This window comes from Lates calcarifer, linkage group LG21, assembly GCF_001640805.2.
Source record: "Lates calcarifer isolate ASB-BC8 linkage group LG21, TLL_Latcal_v3, whole genome shotgun sequence".
NCBI lineage: Eukaryota > Metazoa > Chordata > Actinopteri > Centropomidae > Lates > Lates calcarifer.
Window position 1 is genome coordinate 8118852 of NC_066853.1, and position 20034 is coordinate 8138885.

The 20034-nt window shown below is 40.4% G+C and overlaps 1 protein-coding gene across 1 annotated transcript in view; it reads right to left on the reverse strand.

Moving 5' to 3' along the window:
* Positions 1–20034, reverse strand: part of LOC108886601 (cGMP-dependent 3',5'-cyclic phosphodiesterase) — a 144871-nt gene that overhangs the window by 85289 nt on the left and 39548 nt on the right. The window contains 1 exon segment of the mRNA XM_018681559.2: positions 15160–15250. Coding sequence (XP_018537075.2) covers positions 15160–15250 — 91 coding nt within the window.

Sequence of the window (20034 nt, forward strand, 5' to 3'; positions counted from 1 at the left end):
AGTAGACTAGCAAAAACAGTGATGTACTGTCAGCTGACATCGTGTTGGCTCATTACAATTTTTTGGAGTTAGTCAAAGGATGTTTTCACACCTGAAAGTTTCATGTTTTTGTTTCACTGTTTACATTTGATCCAGTAAGTTTTGGTTTCACACTGCAATTTTATGAGTGCGCTAAAGATCTCTGTATGACACGCCTGTTGGACCACATTTTGGTCCTTTGGTCTGGATCATATTCTGTGGCTCCTTTCACACCTAATATTTTGGTTTGGACCAAATTTTTACAGTGCCATGGTGTTTTTTTTTACCCAAAACTAGAGGCAACTGGAGCAATACATTTACAATTTAAATTAAGTGATGTTGAACATTGTGAACATTCAAAACACAAAGATAAATGAAATTGGATTTGTGTAACAGCTGCAAGATATTTCAAATCATGCAGGTGCAACAGAAACTATTGTGGCACTGTACATTTGATGACACAATCAAGTTTTATAAATCACACATATGTTTGATACAGGGTAACGTACATACAAATTTATGACAAACCACAGGTAGTCACACTGAAAACGATGACTCGTACTCAGTAGCAAGGACACAGCACTGAGTTGGCTGCATCATGAAGTCACTGGAAGAGGATAATACACCACTGTTCACTTTCAAAGGCTCCATTGTTTCATTTTCAGTGCACCAAGTATGTACTCTTTTTTTTTAACCTGCTGACATGCTCAGAATTGAATTTTCATCTCATTTCTTATCTGGTTTTTGCACTCACAGTCAGCGGACATTACATGAACTTTAAACTCAATCTTCAACGGCCTCAGCAAATACTGTGGTATTGATTTAGAATTGATTTTGTGGGGCAAAATTCCACGTATTGACATTCTACAAATGACTTTAATACATTTGCCATTCAGTCCTCTATTGGCTGATTCTATTGCCAGGAAAATGCTAACATAATGGCTGTAATTAATTTTGAAAAAAGGTCAGAATTATGATCAACAGTCAAACTTATTTAATTGTGTGAATAGCAGAAATTTTGGCTGTTGGCATGTAAAAACAATCTCATTACTGCCCAGCATCTTAAATATGCATGTCAAAAGCATACTCCATATCTTTCCATTTGATTTACTGGCTTTTCAGTCCATTGTGCTTGATACTCTCAATGATCTTTGTGCCATTAATTTCTCTTGTAAACGATAAAACAGTTGAAATGAAACTGAACTGAACTGTGCAAGCATGGCTCAGACACTATGTGCATCTTTGCTTTTAAAGAAATCACTGTCAGTTATTGTAGGCACACAATGGTTATGTGTTTCTTAGATGCCTCTGAGGATTATGACTGACTCAATTATGGAAACCAAACCTAAGCACCTGAATATCTACACTATAAAAAGGTGGAATCAATTATGATTATTTCAGATCAAGGACAGACTCTTCCAACGGAGAAAATGTAAACAAAAGCAATTCTGATTGTGACCTTTGTCAGTGTAACTGATTTTTCTTATAAGTATCTTAGTATTATATAAGTTGAATGAACTTGTTGCCTAAAGTTGAGTTGAGTCAAGCAGGGTTTTAAAATTGAACCAGGCTCAAATATTTTACAGTGCACTCACTGCTGATGTGTTTTGATATACCTATCAGACCATGCAGGGTTAGGAAAGATGGAACGTTATCTCTACTCTTGTTTAATTTGTTCATGGATGACTTGTCTGGGCAGTAAAATTACTGTAACAGGCTGTGCGATCTTATAATTAATCATGTTTTGTATGCTGGTGATTTAATTGTATTTTCCCCCTGCAGTGTTGGAGTTCAGCACCTGATTGTTGACTATACGCTCTCTATATGGGGCCTTTAACATCAAAGCTACAGCCAAAAATAGTAATGTAATGCTAATTAGATAGGATAGAAACTAATTAAGGTTGATTACCTTAATTATTATTTTAAAGATTTAACAGACAAAAGAGATTTAGCTCAACAATGTTGAGAATTATACAATGCTTGTACAAAAATGTCACATATATTCATATTATATCATGGTCAGGCATGGTGTACTGTGCAGCATGTTCCTTCATACTACTCACCTGTGGCGCAGGTGTAAAAAGAGCTGCATGCAGAAACTGACATTATTATGTTCACCAGCATTAACGCACCCACATGTCATGTACTGGCACGGGTTGCGTCCATTAGAAGAATCAAAGAAGTTGTGGTAAAGCTGATGTGGAGGTTTGTTTATTTTGATCATGAGTAACTGACTGACATGATGATGATTTTATGTGATGTTTGTTCATTTAGCTTTAACAGTTCTGTGTATGTTCCTTTGTTAGCAGCCCATCAGTCCTCTTACTGGATTTAATTCTGTCATTTATTTTTCATTTGATATCACAGCCCTCAGGAAGCATTTAGTTAAATTAAATTGTGGATGTAAAATGGCATGAGTGGAAAGGAAAAAAAAAATCCTTCTTCTGTTTTTCTCTACAGGGTCAAACAGGATTAGCAAAGGCTGGAACACATTAGCTAGGTTTTATGTCATTCAGTCTCCCCCACAGCAACGCCTGTGATTATTTTTTACATGTTGTCAACTGAATGGGTTTGTCAGTTTGGCTACGGTTTTATTTAAATTTTAATAAACACTAATGCTGAAAGTACCTGTAATATTGATGAAATGAAGGTGAATACATTTTGTAATGTCTTTTGAGCCGGTAAACATTTTGAGTTAAGAGCTGGCGCTCTGATAAAATGTGGCCCACAAGTAGCCTAACATGAAAGAGAGGACACAAAGTGAAGAGACGGACAGAGCGTCAACATCACTCTGACATTTTGGCTGCGTTCAGTGCTGAATGACACATTAGACACACACACTGTTCTACACGCCTGTCGAGAGCTTCAGCAGTTACATACTTCGACGTGGATACCAGCCTAGCCCCTGAAACACAACGTGGCAAGTCTCAGAGGGCAGATTGCAATTATGAGAAGTTCAAGAGTATCTAGCTGTCAAAGAAATGTGTGTGTGGTATGTCTTGCTCACTATAAAGGAGGCAGAAAAAAGCACAGTAAGATAAAGCATAGACAGCGTGAGAGAGAAAGACAATGAGAGGCAGCGAAGCAAAGCTGTGACGGAGAGAATCAAATAAGACAGTCTAATATGGAGATGCCACTAGTTAACGTTTTTTTTGGTCGATGAGCTGCCAAGTTGCATCATGGGAGAGCATAGAGCAGAGACATGGAAAAACTTCAGTGTCTGTCAGGATCAAATGCGTTCATGTCTGAATCAGGGCTAAATGTAGGGCCGACAGCAGGGTCGACAAAATAACATTAACTCTGGAAAAGAATCTTTCTGAAGTTAATCTTGGCATTCAACAGTCACTCTCTATTAGTTTCTACTGGTGGCCTCTATTTCTCTTTGTTAATGCAGTTTGTGTTTGCTGTTATGTTTTTTTCAGGATACTGGTCTGGACTTATCAAATCATTTTTCATTTGTTCTGACTGATACGCTTGCAATCTGTGCCCAGATGATTTGGCTCTGCGGCGCTGTGTGTTAGTTGTCTCCTGTTGCTTTGAAAACTGAGATATCAAAGTGCTGATTGCAAGGCCGCTTTATAGCTGACAAAAGGTGCTAATTAGCATTCATTGTAAAATGGCTTGCCCAGGAAGTGTTTGTAATTGTAATTCACTGTATATACTTCAAGGTTAAAGTCTACTTCCTATGAATAAGTCACCTTAACTAAACATTTTTTTTTGGCTTAACAAACTATAAAATGTTTCAGTAAAAACTTTCATGAAAAGCTTGTTTTCCCCTCAGATAAATACTGCTCAGGGTTTCTGCGAGTTTCAGAAAGCCAATTCAGACTCTTTTCTAATGTTAGCAGAAATGCAATTTAAAATTGATTTTTCAAAAATGAACCCAAACAAAAGATGAATCCTCACAAAAACACACAACTCAAGTTGTGGACAAAGTGCGCCTCAGTAGAGCGGGTAAAAAGAAGACAAAGGAGTATATCACATAATGTACCTAACATGACTAATTCAACTCATGTTTGTTTTCACAGCTAACAGCTCCACAGTCGATGATGTGATTAAAGTGACACAATAAATGGTCTTTGACTGCAGGTGAACTACATAGGGCAATTTGATCAAATATGTTAAAACTGTAAATATCAAAATTCCAAATTATTTTTGTGATGTCAAAGAATTTATTTGACAGCTTGAATGGTACATTTACTCTGAGTGAGAGCAGCAAAGCCGGCCTCAGCCTCAAGCTGTGAGACCTCACAATATACTGCACTTATCAGAGAAACACAGTGCTTCAATTTCATAAATTGTTCAACCAAACAAATCTTCAGTGTTATCACAGCTACAGCTTTCACAGCCATCATAACCTCTGCATCAACGCTGCAGGTGATAGGAGATACACCCTCAGGCACTGACTCCTTATCAAAACACTATATAATGGTGCCGGTGCTACATGAGCTCATCTTTAGAGGCACCATCATGCAGCTCAAATGCCGATGGCGATGCCTCGATGCACTCGGCGGCAGGCTGCTATACGTCCCATTAAAACCCTGACAAACTGTCAAGAGAGTGTGCTGAGCTGTAGCACAGAGGCAGGTCTCCTTTTCCTTCCTGACATTCAGCCTGATGATTGTGACCGACATACCCACCCACCATATCAAACAAATTATCACTCAGCAATATGAGTGTTGGAGAAAATGATGAGTCATCTGCAAAGAGTTAGAGAGGAGTGAAATGGTGAAGTCTTAAATGTTTTGTGGCTAATTTGTAGCTTTAGTATTGCAAGGCTATCAGGTTTCATCAAATTAATTTATAGTTAGACCAGAAGGTCACTTAGATCAGAAGGTTGTTAGGAGTAAAGACCGATTGAAAGCATCTCCCAGTGTCTTCACTGCAAAAACAGACCTGAGACCGCTGTCACTGAATATTAGAAGAGCTCGAGAAGACAAACTAAAAATCATCCTGATGGATTCAACAGCATGACACGAGACAGAGCGAGTCTGATTAACAAGCTACGCAAATGTGGGATTTACATTCTGCTTTAATGGAGGAATTTTTAATTATGCGCTTTTATAAGAGAAAAGGGTTCAAGGATGAGAACACTCTGTTAGCATCACAGAGAAACTTTCCCAGCAGGACAAGTTTGAAAGCATGGATGCTGGAGGTGCTGAATAATTAGCACAGACTCCATACAACAAATACATTTTTTGATTTTATTTTTTGGGCATTTTGGCTTCAATAGAGTAGGGAGAGGGAAGAATGACATATGACTAAGGTCCCGGGCCAGAATTAAGCAATCGCGGTAATGTGATAAAACCACAGTTTCATTATATCACAAATGAGGTTTTCCTGCATGAACACACATTTATGTGCATATAAATTTTCATGAGGTGCTTTGCATTAAGCATTTATGGTTAATTGTGTGAATTAACATGACAGGATCAAGTTCAAGTGCACGCACATAAACTTTTATTGGAACCTGCAGACAGTTTTATAGATGAGATAGCTGGACATCAGCTGTTTGGAGAGTTTTGTGTGCAGAATATGGCTCATTTTTACATTGACTGTCCATAGAGATATAGAAGCTCATATTTCGCTCTCAGTTAACTGTCAGTTTCTCCACAGGGATATCTAAAAGCCACTCACATGTCTCGATGTATCCCTCTTGATACAGCTGAGCTTTTAGAGTAAAAGGTACATAAGCCTGAGGGATGCTGACCTCTGTGCCTATGGAAAATTTTAAGTGTAAGTTTGAGTGCATGACTGTATAGGTGGGTGTGCGGTAGTGTGTGTGTACATGTTGAAATGGAAGGAGATCGATCGACCTCCATTATTGGTGCGAATTGGATCAATATGGAAGCCAGTCAACCAATATATAAAAAGACAAACATAAAGTGATAAAAACACACCTACACATGCACATATATGCACATGCTTTTTGACACACATGCACCTCAATACACAGATACCCTCACACTGACACACACAGACTTGTATTGGAGTGGCTGGTTATTGAAATTTCAGTCCAATGGGAAAACTGGTGCATGTCAGAAATACACAAGGGTCAATACTGCAGAGTAGCACAGTGCAAGAGTACATTGTGGAGGTGAAGCTGCCCACACGAGCACACACATACACAAGCACACACATGTCACTTGCACAGGCGGACACAAACCGAGTGAGAAAGAAAGAGAGAAAGGGACACGCCCTTCTCTTTTAGTTCAATCCTTTGGGGAAATCACATACTGACACTTCTTTCCTCGCTGTTCTTTCACCCACTTCCTCGGCTCTTTTCTTTCTTCTCTGCCTTTTATTCTCCCCTCTATTCAAGTTTCCATTCAGTAATGCTCTATTACCACAATGGAGGGACCGCAAATTGAATGGGACAGAAAAAGAATGGCACTAAAACACACAAACAACTCCCCCCCCAAAAAAACACAGAAAGATATTAAGAGGGAAATGAAAAGCAAATAGAAAAGTGCACCTTTTTCATTAGGGTTACATGAGAGTACAGTCATCTTTTTTGCTGCCATCTTTGTATTTTTTTCCAGAATCTATCTATCTATCTATCTATCTATCTATCTATCTATCTATCCATCCATCCATCCTCCCCTTATGTTGCTATTACTCATGCTGCCTCTCTCTCTGCTGCCTCTACACTCACGTCCTTATCTAACTCTTCCCTGGCGGTGAGCTACTGCGGCGATGCCAGATGAAGAGAAAACCATCTACTCTTTTTGTAAAAGGAGCGTGGGCAGGCCACCCACCTTAAGTTTTAGATAGATTTTATACATTGGCTTAGAAAACAGCGAAGAAATGATCCAACTTTTTTTTTTTTAAGCCAAGTAAAAAAAGGTTGTTTCTCTGCAGCGCAGGCAGTGGGAATGACAAAGAGACAGTGAGATATATGTTTATGTGTACTATGCAACCTGGTGAACTCTCTTTACATTTTATTGGAATAACATTACCACAAAAAAAAGAGAGTCCATGGTGTGCACACTATGTACTATATCCCACAATGCATCAGTTTGCCTTTGCTCCTGAGATGACAAACGTTTAAGCTGCAGTTATGCAATGCTAAATCTCTTGGTTAGTGAGTCAAAAATAATGATGATTCATAAATGCTCAATATCTCAACCGAAACTCCCTATAGGGTTCCCTAATGATAGAGCTCATTACCAGCAACTTATTTGCATTTTTCTCTCCAGTTTCCTAGCATTTTTAAAAACAAATAAAAGTCTTTTTTAACTGCACCTAATATTACAGTTACAAAGATGATCAGTATTCTTTTTCAGCAGGAAATATAACATTTGTGAGGACGAAAAATGCTCACTTTTAAGGCTGATCCTGATTTTAATCACATAGGGAATAGTGCAACAAATAAGAGACTGATAAAACTTGTGTCTATACATTTATATATCGATACAGCAACCAGTTACTCACAGGTTGTGGCTGATTGGTGTGTATGCCTGATATCATGAGTCATCAGTCATCCGTCACATTGAACATTTTCACCTTTGAAATTCAATTCAATTTGACCTCTAAGACCGACTAAAAAACAACTTCTTAAAGGTACTTCTCAAGCCCACAGAGGTATGTTTGATGCTCAGAAAAGATCGGGGTGACTTTAAGAAATAGTTGCAGAAGAAGAACTTCTATAAACTCTTTCTGCCTACGCGAGGTGAACGATGACTCATCAGTTGTTTCTTTCTTCTGTTTAGCTCGAAGCCGTGAATGTGCCTTCTAACCCGACTAAACCACCTCGATGATTTCAATCTTTTCATCATTATTCTGGCAAGGCCACTGATGAATTAGCTTGTGACAAACATTACTGTAAAGCAGGCTGTACAACACAAAGAGAATGATCATTTGTCCTTCACTTATAACATGCCAGTAAATCTTTCAGCTTAGTGATAATGGACAACATAACACTGGACTTTCACTAATCTTCGCTTGCAATTGTCAAAGTAGAAAACAACAACAAAAAAAAAAAGGTTCTGAAAATGTTGCCATATTTCTCCCAAATTACTGAGAATCGTGCTTTACTGTGTATCTGTGTCCTAAAAGTCCTAAAAGATGATTTAATGCATCCGTAGGAAAGACCCTGATTCAACTCACAAATTATGATTCAACAATTTTTTACACTTTTTTCCTAGCTGCCTCACAGTTCACACGCAAAGCAATGCACATGCAACAGTGTGGCAGCCTGTAAACTTTACAACTTGTCTTTCAACAACTGAATCACAACACTAACTTTGATGGAGGTAGAGACGTGATGGGAAAGGGCAGAGCAACACCAAGACAGCATGAGGCAGGACAGAGTGACACGTTTCTGTCGACCACTCTGATACTCTCAGCTCCAGTGTCAGGTAAGTTCTGCTGCATGCCTGTCGCAGGAGCAGCTAAAGTGGAAACTCCTGGTGTTAGATGAGTTAAAACCATCTGACAACGCTGTCAGCAGCCCGGCAGGAGAGACACTCCTCAGTGCAGTGGGATTTATTAACTGAGCTATGACCAAAGTGCCAACTTTGTGTCTGTATAAAAAGAGCAAATCCTCAAATCTTTGTTGCGAACAGCCAAATCCGACTTGACTGACCAAATTCTTGAGTTGTGTACAGCCCTAGAAAAAAGAACTGACATTTTCTGTTACCACAAAATATGATTTATTCATCAGGAGAAATTGGGGTTCAGTGACTCCTCAACAGGAGGAGCTGGGCAGCGAACCACCGTTGTATTCCACTGTATTACAGTAAAAAGTATGTACACTGCAAAAAGCGAGCATAACGCTGATTGACAAGGATAACCCACTGCAACACTATGTTCTGACTTTCAGTGTGAATCTGCAGTGTCTGTGAGCTCCTGTGCTCCCTTGTTTTTAATTATATTAACTCGGCCAACTGACTGTGAATGTGTCTTGATTATTAGCTGTCTGTCTGAATGCGTGGAGAGCACTCAAATGCCTACTCGTATTATCTGGAGTTTAGCAAGTCAGCAGGGGGGCTGGCACACCGGCAAACATACAATCATACTGTATGTTTACCTGCAGATAAGTGTGTATGGGGTAGTGCACTGTGTAAGGATGTGCATGCAAACACACACACACAAGGAGGGTGAAAAAGGGCTTGCTCAATACCCTGCAGGGATCCACTTCAGATAAAATTCAGCAGCACTGAATAATACAGTCCATTTATCAAAGAAAAAACACTAACTCTGACACAGCCACACACACACATACACACATATATATTCAGCACTCTCACAGGGTTGTTGTGAAGTGAAGGTGCCCTTGTGTTGGTGGTCATTTATCAGAATACGTGATTCAAAGTGCCCTGGCAGGCTAAACCCAGTGGTCTCTGCTTGTGTAAATTTCTTCTCACTCCTTGCTTTGAATCCTACAGCACATAATGCCACACTGCTGTGCCCCTATAATGTAAAACACCCTCTTCCCTGTGTCTGGATTTGCATCATTCAGCCATGGTGAGCCCTGCAACAGGAGAAATGCCACCACAGCAGGAGAAAAGATCAAACAAATAAAAGAACCATATTTCAGCCTGATGTGAAATGACATTTTTTGAGGGGGTACAAAGAATCAGTGTTTTTCGATATTAGAAAGGTTCCAAACAAGCATCACTGAATAACAGGGAAATGTTTCCCTTAACTCCACACTGACTTGAAATATTAAGTAAAAAGAATTTTTGTTTTATTGTTGCAAAAATAAAAAGCGGCAGAAAAGATCTACAATATTTTGTTACAATAAACTTTTTATCATTAAATTGCTGCTTTAACAGTACTTACTTTGGTAATTAAAATTCAATTTAAATGTTCTTTTAAGTCCATTCAGATCACAAGATCATACATTTTTAAACATTATTTTATTAGCTTCATTTCCTTTGCTGGTTTTAGCAGACAGCACAGGAATACTGATATGAAGAAAGCAACTAATTTACTTATTTATTTAAGCACTATGCCTACGTACAATTTTGAGGAACTTGTACTTTACTCAAGGATTTCCATTTCTCGCTAATCTCTACTTAAACATTTGGCTTAGTGACCCCATATAAAAAAGGGTCTGAGTCTGAACTTCTCAGATGGTTTCATTTAAATAACTTTTTGAGGACAAAACATAGTGGGAGTCAGGTTTTGATCTTTCCATATTGAAAACACCTGACTGATGAAATGATGTTGTGAACTTGAAACTGAAACTTGCACAGAGCCAATTAAAGCAATTCAATCTTGTTTTACAGTGGGATGAAGTTCACTGCAAAACTAAACCTGTTTTACAGATCCAGTAAACTGAAGCTGCACATAAGGCCTAATATACTGACTTTTGTAATCTTTTATTCAACAGATTATTATTGATGCATCATGTTTCCTGTCTGCTCTGTCAGAGCCTTAATCTGCAGTAGTTTGCTGCATAGAGGAGGGTTTGTTTTTGTCATGCGTAGCACAGGTGGGTGGTATTTTAATGGCTGGTCTGTGCTCAACATGATCAAAAGCAGCATCAAATGAGCAACCCCTGTATTTAAAAGAGAAAAATACACAGATGTGTGTGAGCTCTTTCTCAGATTTAGAAAATGGTGTTTGTGTGTTTTTACTGACTTAACATAACCAACCTAGGTGAATCAACAGATATGAATTAATCAAATGCACAAAGACAGACAAAGAAACATGAATTAATTATTTGTACTGATAATGCCTGGCATATGACATAGTCAGTGTGTTTATACTGCAGCATAAACTGCAAATGTCTGGACATATTATTGTACATTTCCATCAGATACAGAAAATGACACAAAGCCTCCGGGCTAGTTCACATACACATTGCTCAACTAGTGTTGTGCTCTGGATCAGCTGACGCACCAACCGAGCTCGCCTACTGCCATCACCAACGGGGTTATCGATTTAAACTGTCAACTACAGTGGCTGCAGCACTCTCCACTGCTGCAGCCACTACTCATGCATGTCACGCCTTACCTGTTATCACCGAGTCCCTCAACGTCTGTAATCGAAGAGTGGCGTTGGGAATTGTAGAATGTTATGGATTCTGCTCCCAGTAGTTTAATTCAAGTCATCAGTGATCGATGCGATAAAACCGAGAGGAGGAGAAGCGCACTCTTGGTGGGAATTAACTGAACGACCGACAGCATTCTGAGCTCTGTGTGACCACAATACTGCAACAGGTTAAGCAAGGAAAACTGAGTTTTTACGGTCTTCATAGAGATGTAGTTCACTGAATTCCATAGCTGTGTATTTATAGTCAAAACATAAATTCTTTGCCCCAAGTTTAAGGACTTTACACCATTACATTAACAGATTTTAAGTGTGACTTTGAAGCATACATAGGATGTGACATGCTGTGCTGCACTCTCATCCACTGTATATGAAAAGCACAGGCACTCAACTTTGTATTACTACTTTGTTGGGGTTCACTTGAATCGTCACAGAGAACACTGCTCCTGCAGGGTTTTTGAGGGTCATCTCATACATCGATTATCTGGTGGTGTGAAATGAGTTACAATCCATTTTCCCTGTAGTGGCTCCTCCGCCACTTCACACAGTACAGTAGTAGACTACCTACATAGGTTACCAGTCCTCTGCTGCCATTGGAGATAATTTGTTTCAATCTTATGCGTCGATTGCTCACCTACAATGGGCTCCACTGTTGTGAGTGCCTGAGTGCTTGACTAAATGTGCTGAATATCAAGCTCTGTATTTGCTGCTTACTGCTGCATATCAGACCGCTGGTACTCGCATTAAGGATAAAAGCAGAGTAGACAAGAAGAAACACACACCCAAAGTTTCACACAAAGCTGAAATGTCCGTGTCAGTTCTTGAGGGAAAAATAGTTGAATTTCCTCATTTCTCCCTTCAAACTGAAAATGTGGGATACTGGTCAGAGCTCCACTGGTTTGTGGTAATGGACTCTGGCTATTGTAGATGTTTTTGATGAATTGATCTCTTCCTGTTATTGCTTTTGGTGGCTTTAAATCAAGCTTTGCCTTGAGCCAAACGAATCTATTAACATTCTTTCTTAATGACTAAATTCTTATTAAGCATGTGAGTTGACTGGCTGAGTATAAAATAGATAAAATGCATTTTTGACACCTCAAAAGAGTCCGTCAGCCAAATCGATAGCTTGGCTGCATGTCTTCTTGATTTGCCCTTGAGCAACACAATGAACACCTACTTGCATATTCTCTATCAGACTTCATCAATAAGTAGAAAAGAACATGCAATCTCAAGAAAAAGAAGTAAAGAAAAATATTATGACAGCGAGAAATAACACCTATCACTTACAGTGTTATGACTGTATGCAGACCATCAAGTGAAACAGTGTTCTGGCATCATATCTTTACAGTCAGATCTGAAAACCAATTACATCATAAGGACAGGCAGGCGCATGAGGGCATCTAATGTACGCACAACTAATGCAGTGGTCATTACAATATACCACTTGTTTTAATTCCCACAAGAAAATTCTCTTTTCATTTCCCTCCAGCAGTGAGGTCAGAGCACAGAGCCTCATTTCTGTCCCAAAACGCAGAATTATGAAACTGTGAAGTGCAAACTTTAGTAGGCTAAACCTACACCGTCCAGCAGCAACGCTTTCATGCCATTAAGGTCAATCTATCTGGGGCACGACTGTAAGGAGTTCCTGGTCACACACATACACACTGGTGTGGACCTTGCATTTGTGTGTGTTAAGTGTCATATTCAGTTCAGTTTCCATTGCTTTTAACACATCTTCTTTGCTAAATGAAGAAGAAGAAAATGCAGAGACATCTGTGCAACTAAACGACAACATGACGAGGATGACAGGTGCAGATAATCGTCAAGGAGCTGAAAGAAGGGGGGATCAGGACAGGCGAATAAACACACGCCCGTCCCCACCTGTGTTGCTTCTGATTTTTTAAACAGGTGCACACACTTGACTCACACTAACTGCACAGCCACATATAATGCATCAGTCAGCATTCAGATTGAGTTACCAAAAAAAAACACATTTGCACTGACAGAGACACCCAGATATGCAGAGTTTATGAAATAGATGCATAGGATCCATGCAAACCCTTATATTGTAAATTGTTTGTAGAACTCTCTACCTCACAAACACATAAGCATCAGCCCCGATTCACTGACAAATTAATCCGCACATCTGTTCTGCTGGAGACTGAGAAGGGATTAACCTGCTGCTTTTACTGCCTCATTGACTCACACGCATGCATGAATGAACACACACACAGACACACATATACATCACTTTTACTCCTATACTGTAAAAAAAAAAATATGAATGCACGGAAGCACAGGGCATGACAGCGTGGAGGGATGCATTAATGGACATTGAGAGGCTTGCATTCATAAAAATCTTGTGTCACATCAGAGGATGAGAGCCATGACATCACCAAAAGAGTGACAAAACCTCTCATGAAAATGTATTTTTCAAAGAAAGTATCCCTCCAGACGCACCTCAGAGACCAAAACAAATGTAATACAGTGGTGTAATTCAGGTAGCTCCTGCAGGTGGCGCTGCACACACTGCACGCTCACCCGCAGCCTAATCAACACACAGCGTTACAGTACCAGTGACGCTTCAGCAAAGACTCACTGGCAACATAGCATTTACAAACACACACGGGCAACGGCTGTGAGGAATCCAGTTGGACAAGACTTTCAGCAACGTAACCTGACTGAGGAAATGCGTATGCGGAGGGCTGACTCACAAGTGCATTAACACTGTAACTACAGATACACACCCACAAACATGTGGAGAAACACACATGCATACAAACAGCGGACGCTGTGATATAAATAAAGGCTGAATAAATAAAACAAATGCGTCATCGCAATTAGTCACAACTCACAAGAAAGTGTAATTATAGGACAATGTGTTTTAAAATGTAAAAAGTTTAAAGAAGTTGATAAATACACCCAAACACACACACTCACACTACACTGTAGTATGTATGTATGTCTATGTATAAAAGTAATGAGTGTGTATTTTAGAGAATATGTTTACATGGCTGTTTATCTCTTTCCATACATGAATGGCAAAATATGTGTGCATGTGGGGGTTGTGTATCTTATGTGTGTGTGTGTGTGTGTGTGTGTGTGTGTGTGTGCACATGTGCCTGCATTTCAGGGAGTGTGTATCTATCTAGGTAATTGGATCTGAGCAGAACATGTCGACACTGGCAGCCAATCAAACATTTTTTTCTATTTTGCTGCCAACAACATTAAATCCCTCTGCAATAAAAAACGCAAACGCATGCACAAACACATTCTTGCACTCACACCGTATGCAAACACACACACAAGCAGCTGCTTGATGGCACGTGTGAGGATACAAGAACACAGCAATTTTGAATTTTTGATTTCTGCTTATGTGTCAAAAATCATACAAACAAACAAACAAAACCTAAATGAGGCTTACTGTTCTGGGGACCACCAGAACAAACAGCATCAATTCAAGTGAAAAACACACTCGCATACACACACAAACAAGCATGTAACACACGCAAATAGAGACAGTTGTGCGCAAGCACTCATCTGCCTTTCACACAAAACTATCACTGTCTTTAATTTCCTCCCTTTCATGCTTATGGCTGTTTTATGTTTTATCTTTCTGACTTTTATCTGAGCCCACACACACACACTCACACAGAGGCTGTAACACACACACATACACACAGAGAGAACCCCCCTCGGGCAAGTACTAAATATCTCCCCGACTCAATCGACAGAAAGCTGCAGCAACAGGAGCAGAAACTTACCTCCTCCAGACAAAAGTTCATCGTTCTCAAAAACAAGAAAGGCGAGGGAATAACAGGCACAGAAGAGGACAGAAGTGTGTGTGTGTGTGTGTGTGTGTGTGTGTAAGAAGGAGAATAAGGGACTGACAGAACAACGCAGGACACTTTTAAAGGAAAATTCCTCCCTTAAAAGGGATTTCAAGACTGAGGGGAAAACCAGGCAACTAGAGTACTTTGAGGTGACTGGTCCTTCAGTTGTTACAGAGTGGATAACAAAAAAAATGAAAAGAGGAAGGAAGAGAGAAAGGAGAGGAGAGGGCAGAGGGTGTGAGGCATATAGCATCCTGTTTTTCAGACATCATGGATAAGAGAAGAGAAGAGAAGAAGTAAATCCTACCTGGAGTTGTTCCGACAACGTGGTGGACTGTCTGGTAGTCAGAGCTGGAGCTGAACTCTCCTCAGGACGCAGAAACACTTGCTGACCGCGTCTGCAGGCATCAAAAACAACAGTCAGGACCTGTGTGTGTTTGTGTGTTTGAGTTGTCTGCTGTGCTCACACAGAGTCAGCTGTTAAAGTCTGGGTGACAAGCTGCTGGAAAAAAGAGCATTTTCATACACACACACACACTCACACGCAGACTCAACAACTTATCTTTTCCCTGAACTGAGGAGTGCAGGAATTTAAAGGTGTGTGTGCATGTGTGAGGGAATGTAGGGGAAAAGGTGAGTGTGTATCCGTGTGTGTGCGTGTGTGCGTGCGCATGTCTGTGTGTCAGTGAGTGTGTGAAGTCCTTACAGGTCCTTCCCTTTCTTCCTCTCGAGCGCAGTCATGTCATCTCCACCTGTCGTACGCAGAGAGAGCGCTGGAGTCACACACACATTCACACACACAGCGACGCACCGATGCACACACTCGCGCCGGCAGGCTGAGACACACACTGGCGCGCTACCACCACGAGCTGCAACACATAGAGCTGAGAGTGAACACAGTCCCTCCTCCTCTCTCCTCCCACCTCTCCCTCTCTCTCTCTCTCTCTCTTTCTCTCTCTCTCTCTGCTCCTCCTCTGGGTCTTACTGCCTCCCTCAACCCTCCCCATGTTTCACTTTCCTATTGTCAAATGTGAACGACAGCAGGGTACACACCCACATAAAACATTTTACTACAGGTACAGTACAGCATGGACTCACTCTGAAAGCAGCCGGAATAATGAACCTAATTCCAAATTTTTGGAATAACACTTAGACTAAAGCTATTTTGCTGATTTCCATCAAAAACAGGCAGATTTTGGAGACTGTCCTCACCACAAGAAGAAGAAACCCCACAAGCTATTTGCTGAAACATCTTAAATTACCTATATGTTTATGACTGTTTGGGTTATGCAAATTATGACTGTTGTCTTTGACTTGTGGGGAAACCGTGTTGTTGGTGCAAATTGTGGTTTGCATCCCATCAACATCTCATCAACAGCTCATTCTACCAGCGTCGGTGTCTGCAGACTGCTGCCTGCATCATGTGTCTTATCACCAGGCAACTTGGGTTTCTTTTAACTACGATCATAATCTTATCCTAACATTTATTTCCAGAGCCAATGATAATTATGATCAGAAAATGCCTCTGAGGTTTTTCTGCTGCTTTGAAACACAGTAACAATACAGCTATCTTGCTGCTCGTAAAACAATCTCTCAGGTCTATTTATCAGCAGTCCTGGAGCTTTCACTCATACCACATGATCTTCATCAGTAGATGGGAGTTTACATATCTGTCAAGGAATTGTGGATGTTCAAATTTCCATTCTCTTTTAGAGCACTTAAAGGACTTCTCATCCCCCCTCAAAATGTTGATACGATATGATCAAAAGCTCAAGAGCAGCTAAAAAACGTGGTCCTATTGTGACATGCACAGTTCAGAAAATACGTCACATAACAGAAAATGGGGCAGAAAGTGGAAATCATAGCCCAGAGTTCCTCAAAGTAATAGAAAATATGCAAATGTTATCTTTTAATTTTTTCACACAGCATGATTGATTTTTCTTAATTCAAAATAAAACAGAGCAAATTGCTGGAAAATAAATCCTGAAAATCAAAGGCTGGATGAAACCTAATTTAGCCCCACAACCAGCCTGACAGAAACAGAATCACAAACAATGCATATTTATAACGCATCAAAGATTTAAAAGATTTATCTCCACTACTGCAGCTCTATACATTTAATCAGCTGGCAGATCTATCATATCAGCCCCAATCTGCTGCAGGAAGCATCCCATGCTGGCTCTGACAGCTGACTCTCTGAGGTGACATTGGCAGTGACGGGACATTTAGCATGAAGCTGTACAACAGGTTCCATAGGACTGTCTAATGTAGTCCATCAATGTGACAGCAAACCTCCGAGTCATTTACTAAAAACAAGCTTGCCAGCAGCTATGCACAGTTACACACACAATGTCATGTCATATCACACAGAAAATATATTTCTTAAGCAGCAGCAGCATCAAGTCAACACTGTCCTGGTGAAATGTTGAGTGTTATTAATTTGGAGGGGGGTTTTTTGTGCGTCGTGGATGAAGATGAGACTACAGTTCTGTGTATTTTCCAAACAGGTGATGTTAAAAGGGCATTTTTTGAATGTAGATCACTAAAAAGGGTATTGACTGAATACATTTGAAGTTATCACAAGCAAACAGTCACAGTGTTGGATTACAACTGGCTGACAAAACCAGCTCCTCTAATTCAAATGAAGTAAGCCGCTTCGGTTCAAATGCTGAAAATTGGCCTGACTGAGAGAAGATACTGTTAATTGTTTGGAAAAACAATCAAAACCAAGTGCTGTTGTGATGTGTGCACTGGAGGCTGAAATTGCCTGAAATAAATGGTGGATCTTTGACAACTGGAGAACTTTAAGCACTCATACAAAATCACATTTGATTACGGTCTTGGTTAAACTTTACATTGTAAAATGTTTTTATCCTGTACTGCAAATTTATTTGCGAGCCCTGCGGCACACTGGGCCTAAGTTGACCACCTGCCAGGCAGGGACGTCCAGGCAGCTCAGGTAGAAACAAAAATATAATGGAAAGCTCACCAGTGACCTCGGTTGGTTAAAATGTGAACGCACTATATGACGCACTAACAGCAGGTCTGAGATTCGTGTTCTTTACCCTCATTGTGCTTAAAGTGACACTTAGAACTTCCATCTGTCACAAACTAACGTTACCTAGCAACTTTAGCGAGCTAGCCAAATAGTCAGTAACACAGATACCTCATTTGTGACATTTAGGGATAATGTCGAGGACAAAAGGTAAAAACCTTACACAGCTTTTTCTAACACCCAAATACTGGTCTCGAGTCAACGATGTGCAGCAAGCAAGCATCCTGTCCAGTCACTGGGCCTGACAACTTTCCTGGCAGAAACCCTGTACTCTGTATAATCTGCATATTCTAAGGTGCGATATGCTTATCACAGCCAAACACACCTTTTTCTACAATTTCACCATAACAACAGACGTGTAAGTCAGAAAGACTTGTGAATCCTTTTATACATGAAGAGGTAGAGGTCAAGAGAGGCTGAGAGTTCACAGAACAGTCTCTAGTCAGAGGTTGGTCCTTGGTTCATGGAGTTATGCTGAGGTGAGTGCTCTGCTATAAAACACTGTAATATCCCAGTAAACCCTAAGGCTGCCTGTTTTGTAAACATGGTGAAAGGTTATTCCAGCACAAGAGAACCTCAGACTGTTGACCAGAGTTGGCTAATAGCAGCAAGATACACAGAGATAATCAGCACCGCACACAGTTCATATTATCAATTTCTGTACTCTGTCTGCCTAGGATAGAGCTCACATGAACATGAACACACACACACACACACTCAAGTAATAGCGCAGGCCCTTACATGTACTCAGGAAAACACACAAGCAGGGGAAAGCACAAACACACACCTGAAAATAGGTTAGTTCAAAGCAAATTCTCCTCAAAGACTGTCTCTCTTCATCTGCTGTGGACTCTGTGATCTAGATTACCTTTACACACACACACACACACACACACACACACACACACACACACACACACACACACTCACACACACACACATCCTTCAGAACATTCCTGCTGCGTAGCTCAGCTGAGAAGAGTATTGATCCCAAGTTTGTGATTAAAACAAGGATTGTTGTTGCTGCTCAGATGCAATAAACACACAAATCCACCTTGTGATCACTCACTCACTCAGTCAGTTGTTCTTTCACACTAACTAACACACACACACACACACGCACGCACACACAGACACAAGGGCATGCACACACTCACTGTGAGACAGCATGAATAACTACAGTGCAGAGAAGCATAATTAGCAAGCCATGGTCCTGGAATCTGATGAGAGTAGAGTCAGTAACCTTGGTGTAATGTGTGTGTGTGTGTGTGTGTGTGTCTGTGTGTCTGTGTGTGTATGTGTCTGTTCATGAGCAAAGTATATGTCAGTATGGATGTGTTGTCCACTGTGATGCGGTTTTATGTGTGTATATGCTGTCCATAAAAAACAGTGATTGTATATCTGTGTGTGTGTGTGTGTGTGTGTGTTTGTCCTGACTCCCATAAAGCAGCAGAGTGATTGAAAGCTCTCAATGGTGAAGGTGCACTCAGGGGAATAGGGCTAATCTACATAATGGTGAGGCTATATTAACGGCATCCTGCTGCACAGACACACACACGCACGCACGCACGTGAACATACACACACATACGCACACATTGGTGTCAAATGAACAGGAGCTTCTCTCATCCCCCACACAGCCAGTTTTGTTCCTGCTGATCTGACTGAGCCGGCGAAAAAGGACAGAATTAGAAGAGACAGTGGGAGATGAGAATTGTAGGGTAAAATATTTATCTTTATGTCCATTATATCAGCCTCTCATTTAACTGTGTCGTTAAAAATACTAATTGCAGGGCAGTGTTCATGCAGGTTTGAGTACATATTTGTTCATTGTACTCATGTGATCACACTCACTGATTAAAGGCTGATCTTGATAGAGCAACCTTTCAGGTGACGCATTACTGCCACTCCAAAGGTATAATCACATTTCATTATTTATTTTTCTCTGCAACAATCAAGACCATCAGCAGCATTCTCTAAAACCAATCCTCCATGACACAAAAAATTTTGAGAGCCTTTCGTATTAGTGTCTCTTTCATTGCAACTCCCATCTCAGCTTGAAAGGGATCTGCAAATCCATTGACAGCCTCTTTCTGTGGAACAATAGTGGTTCCCATCTTGAGGTAGC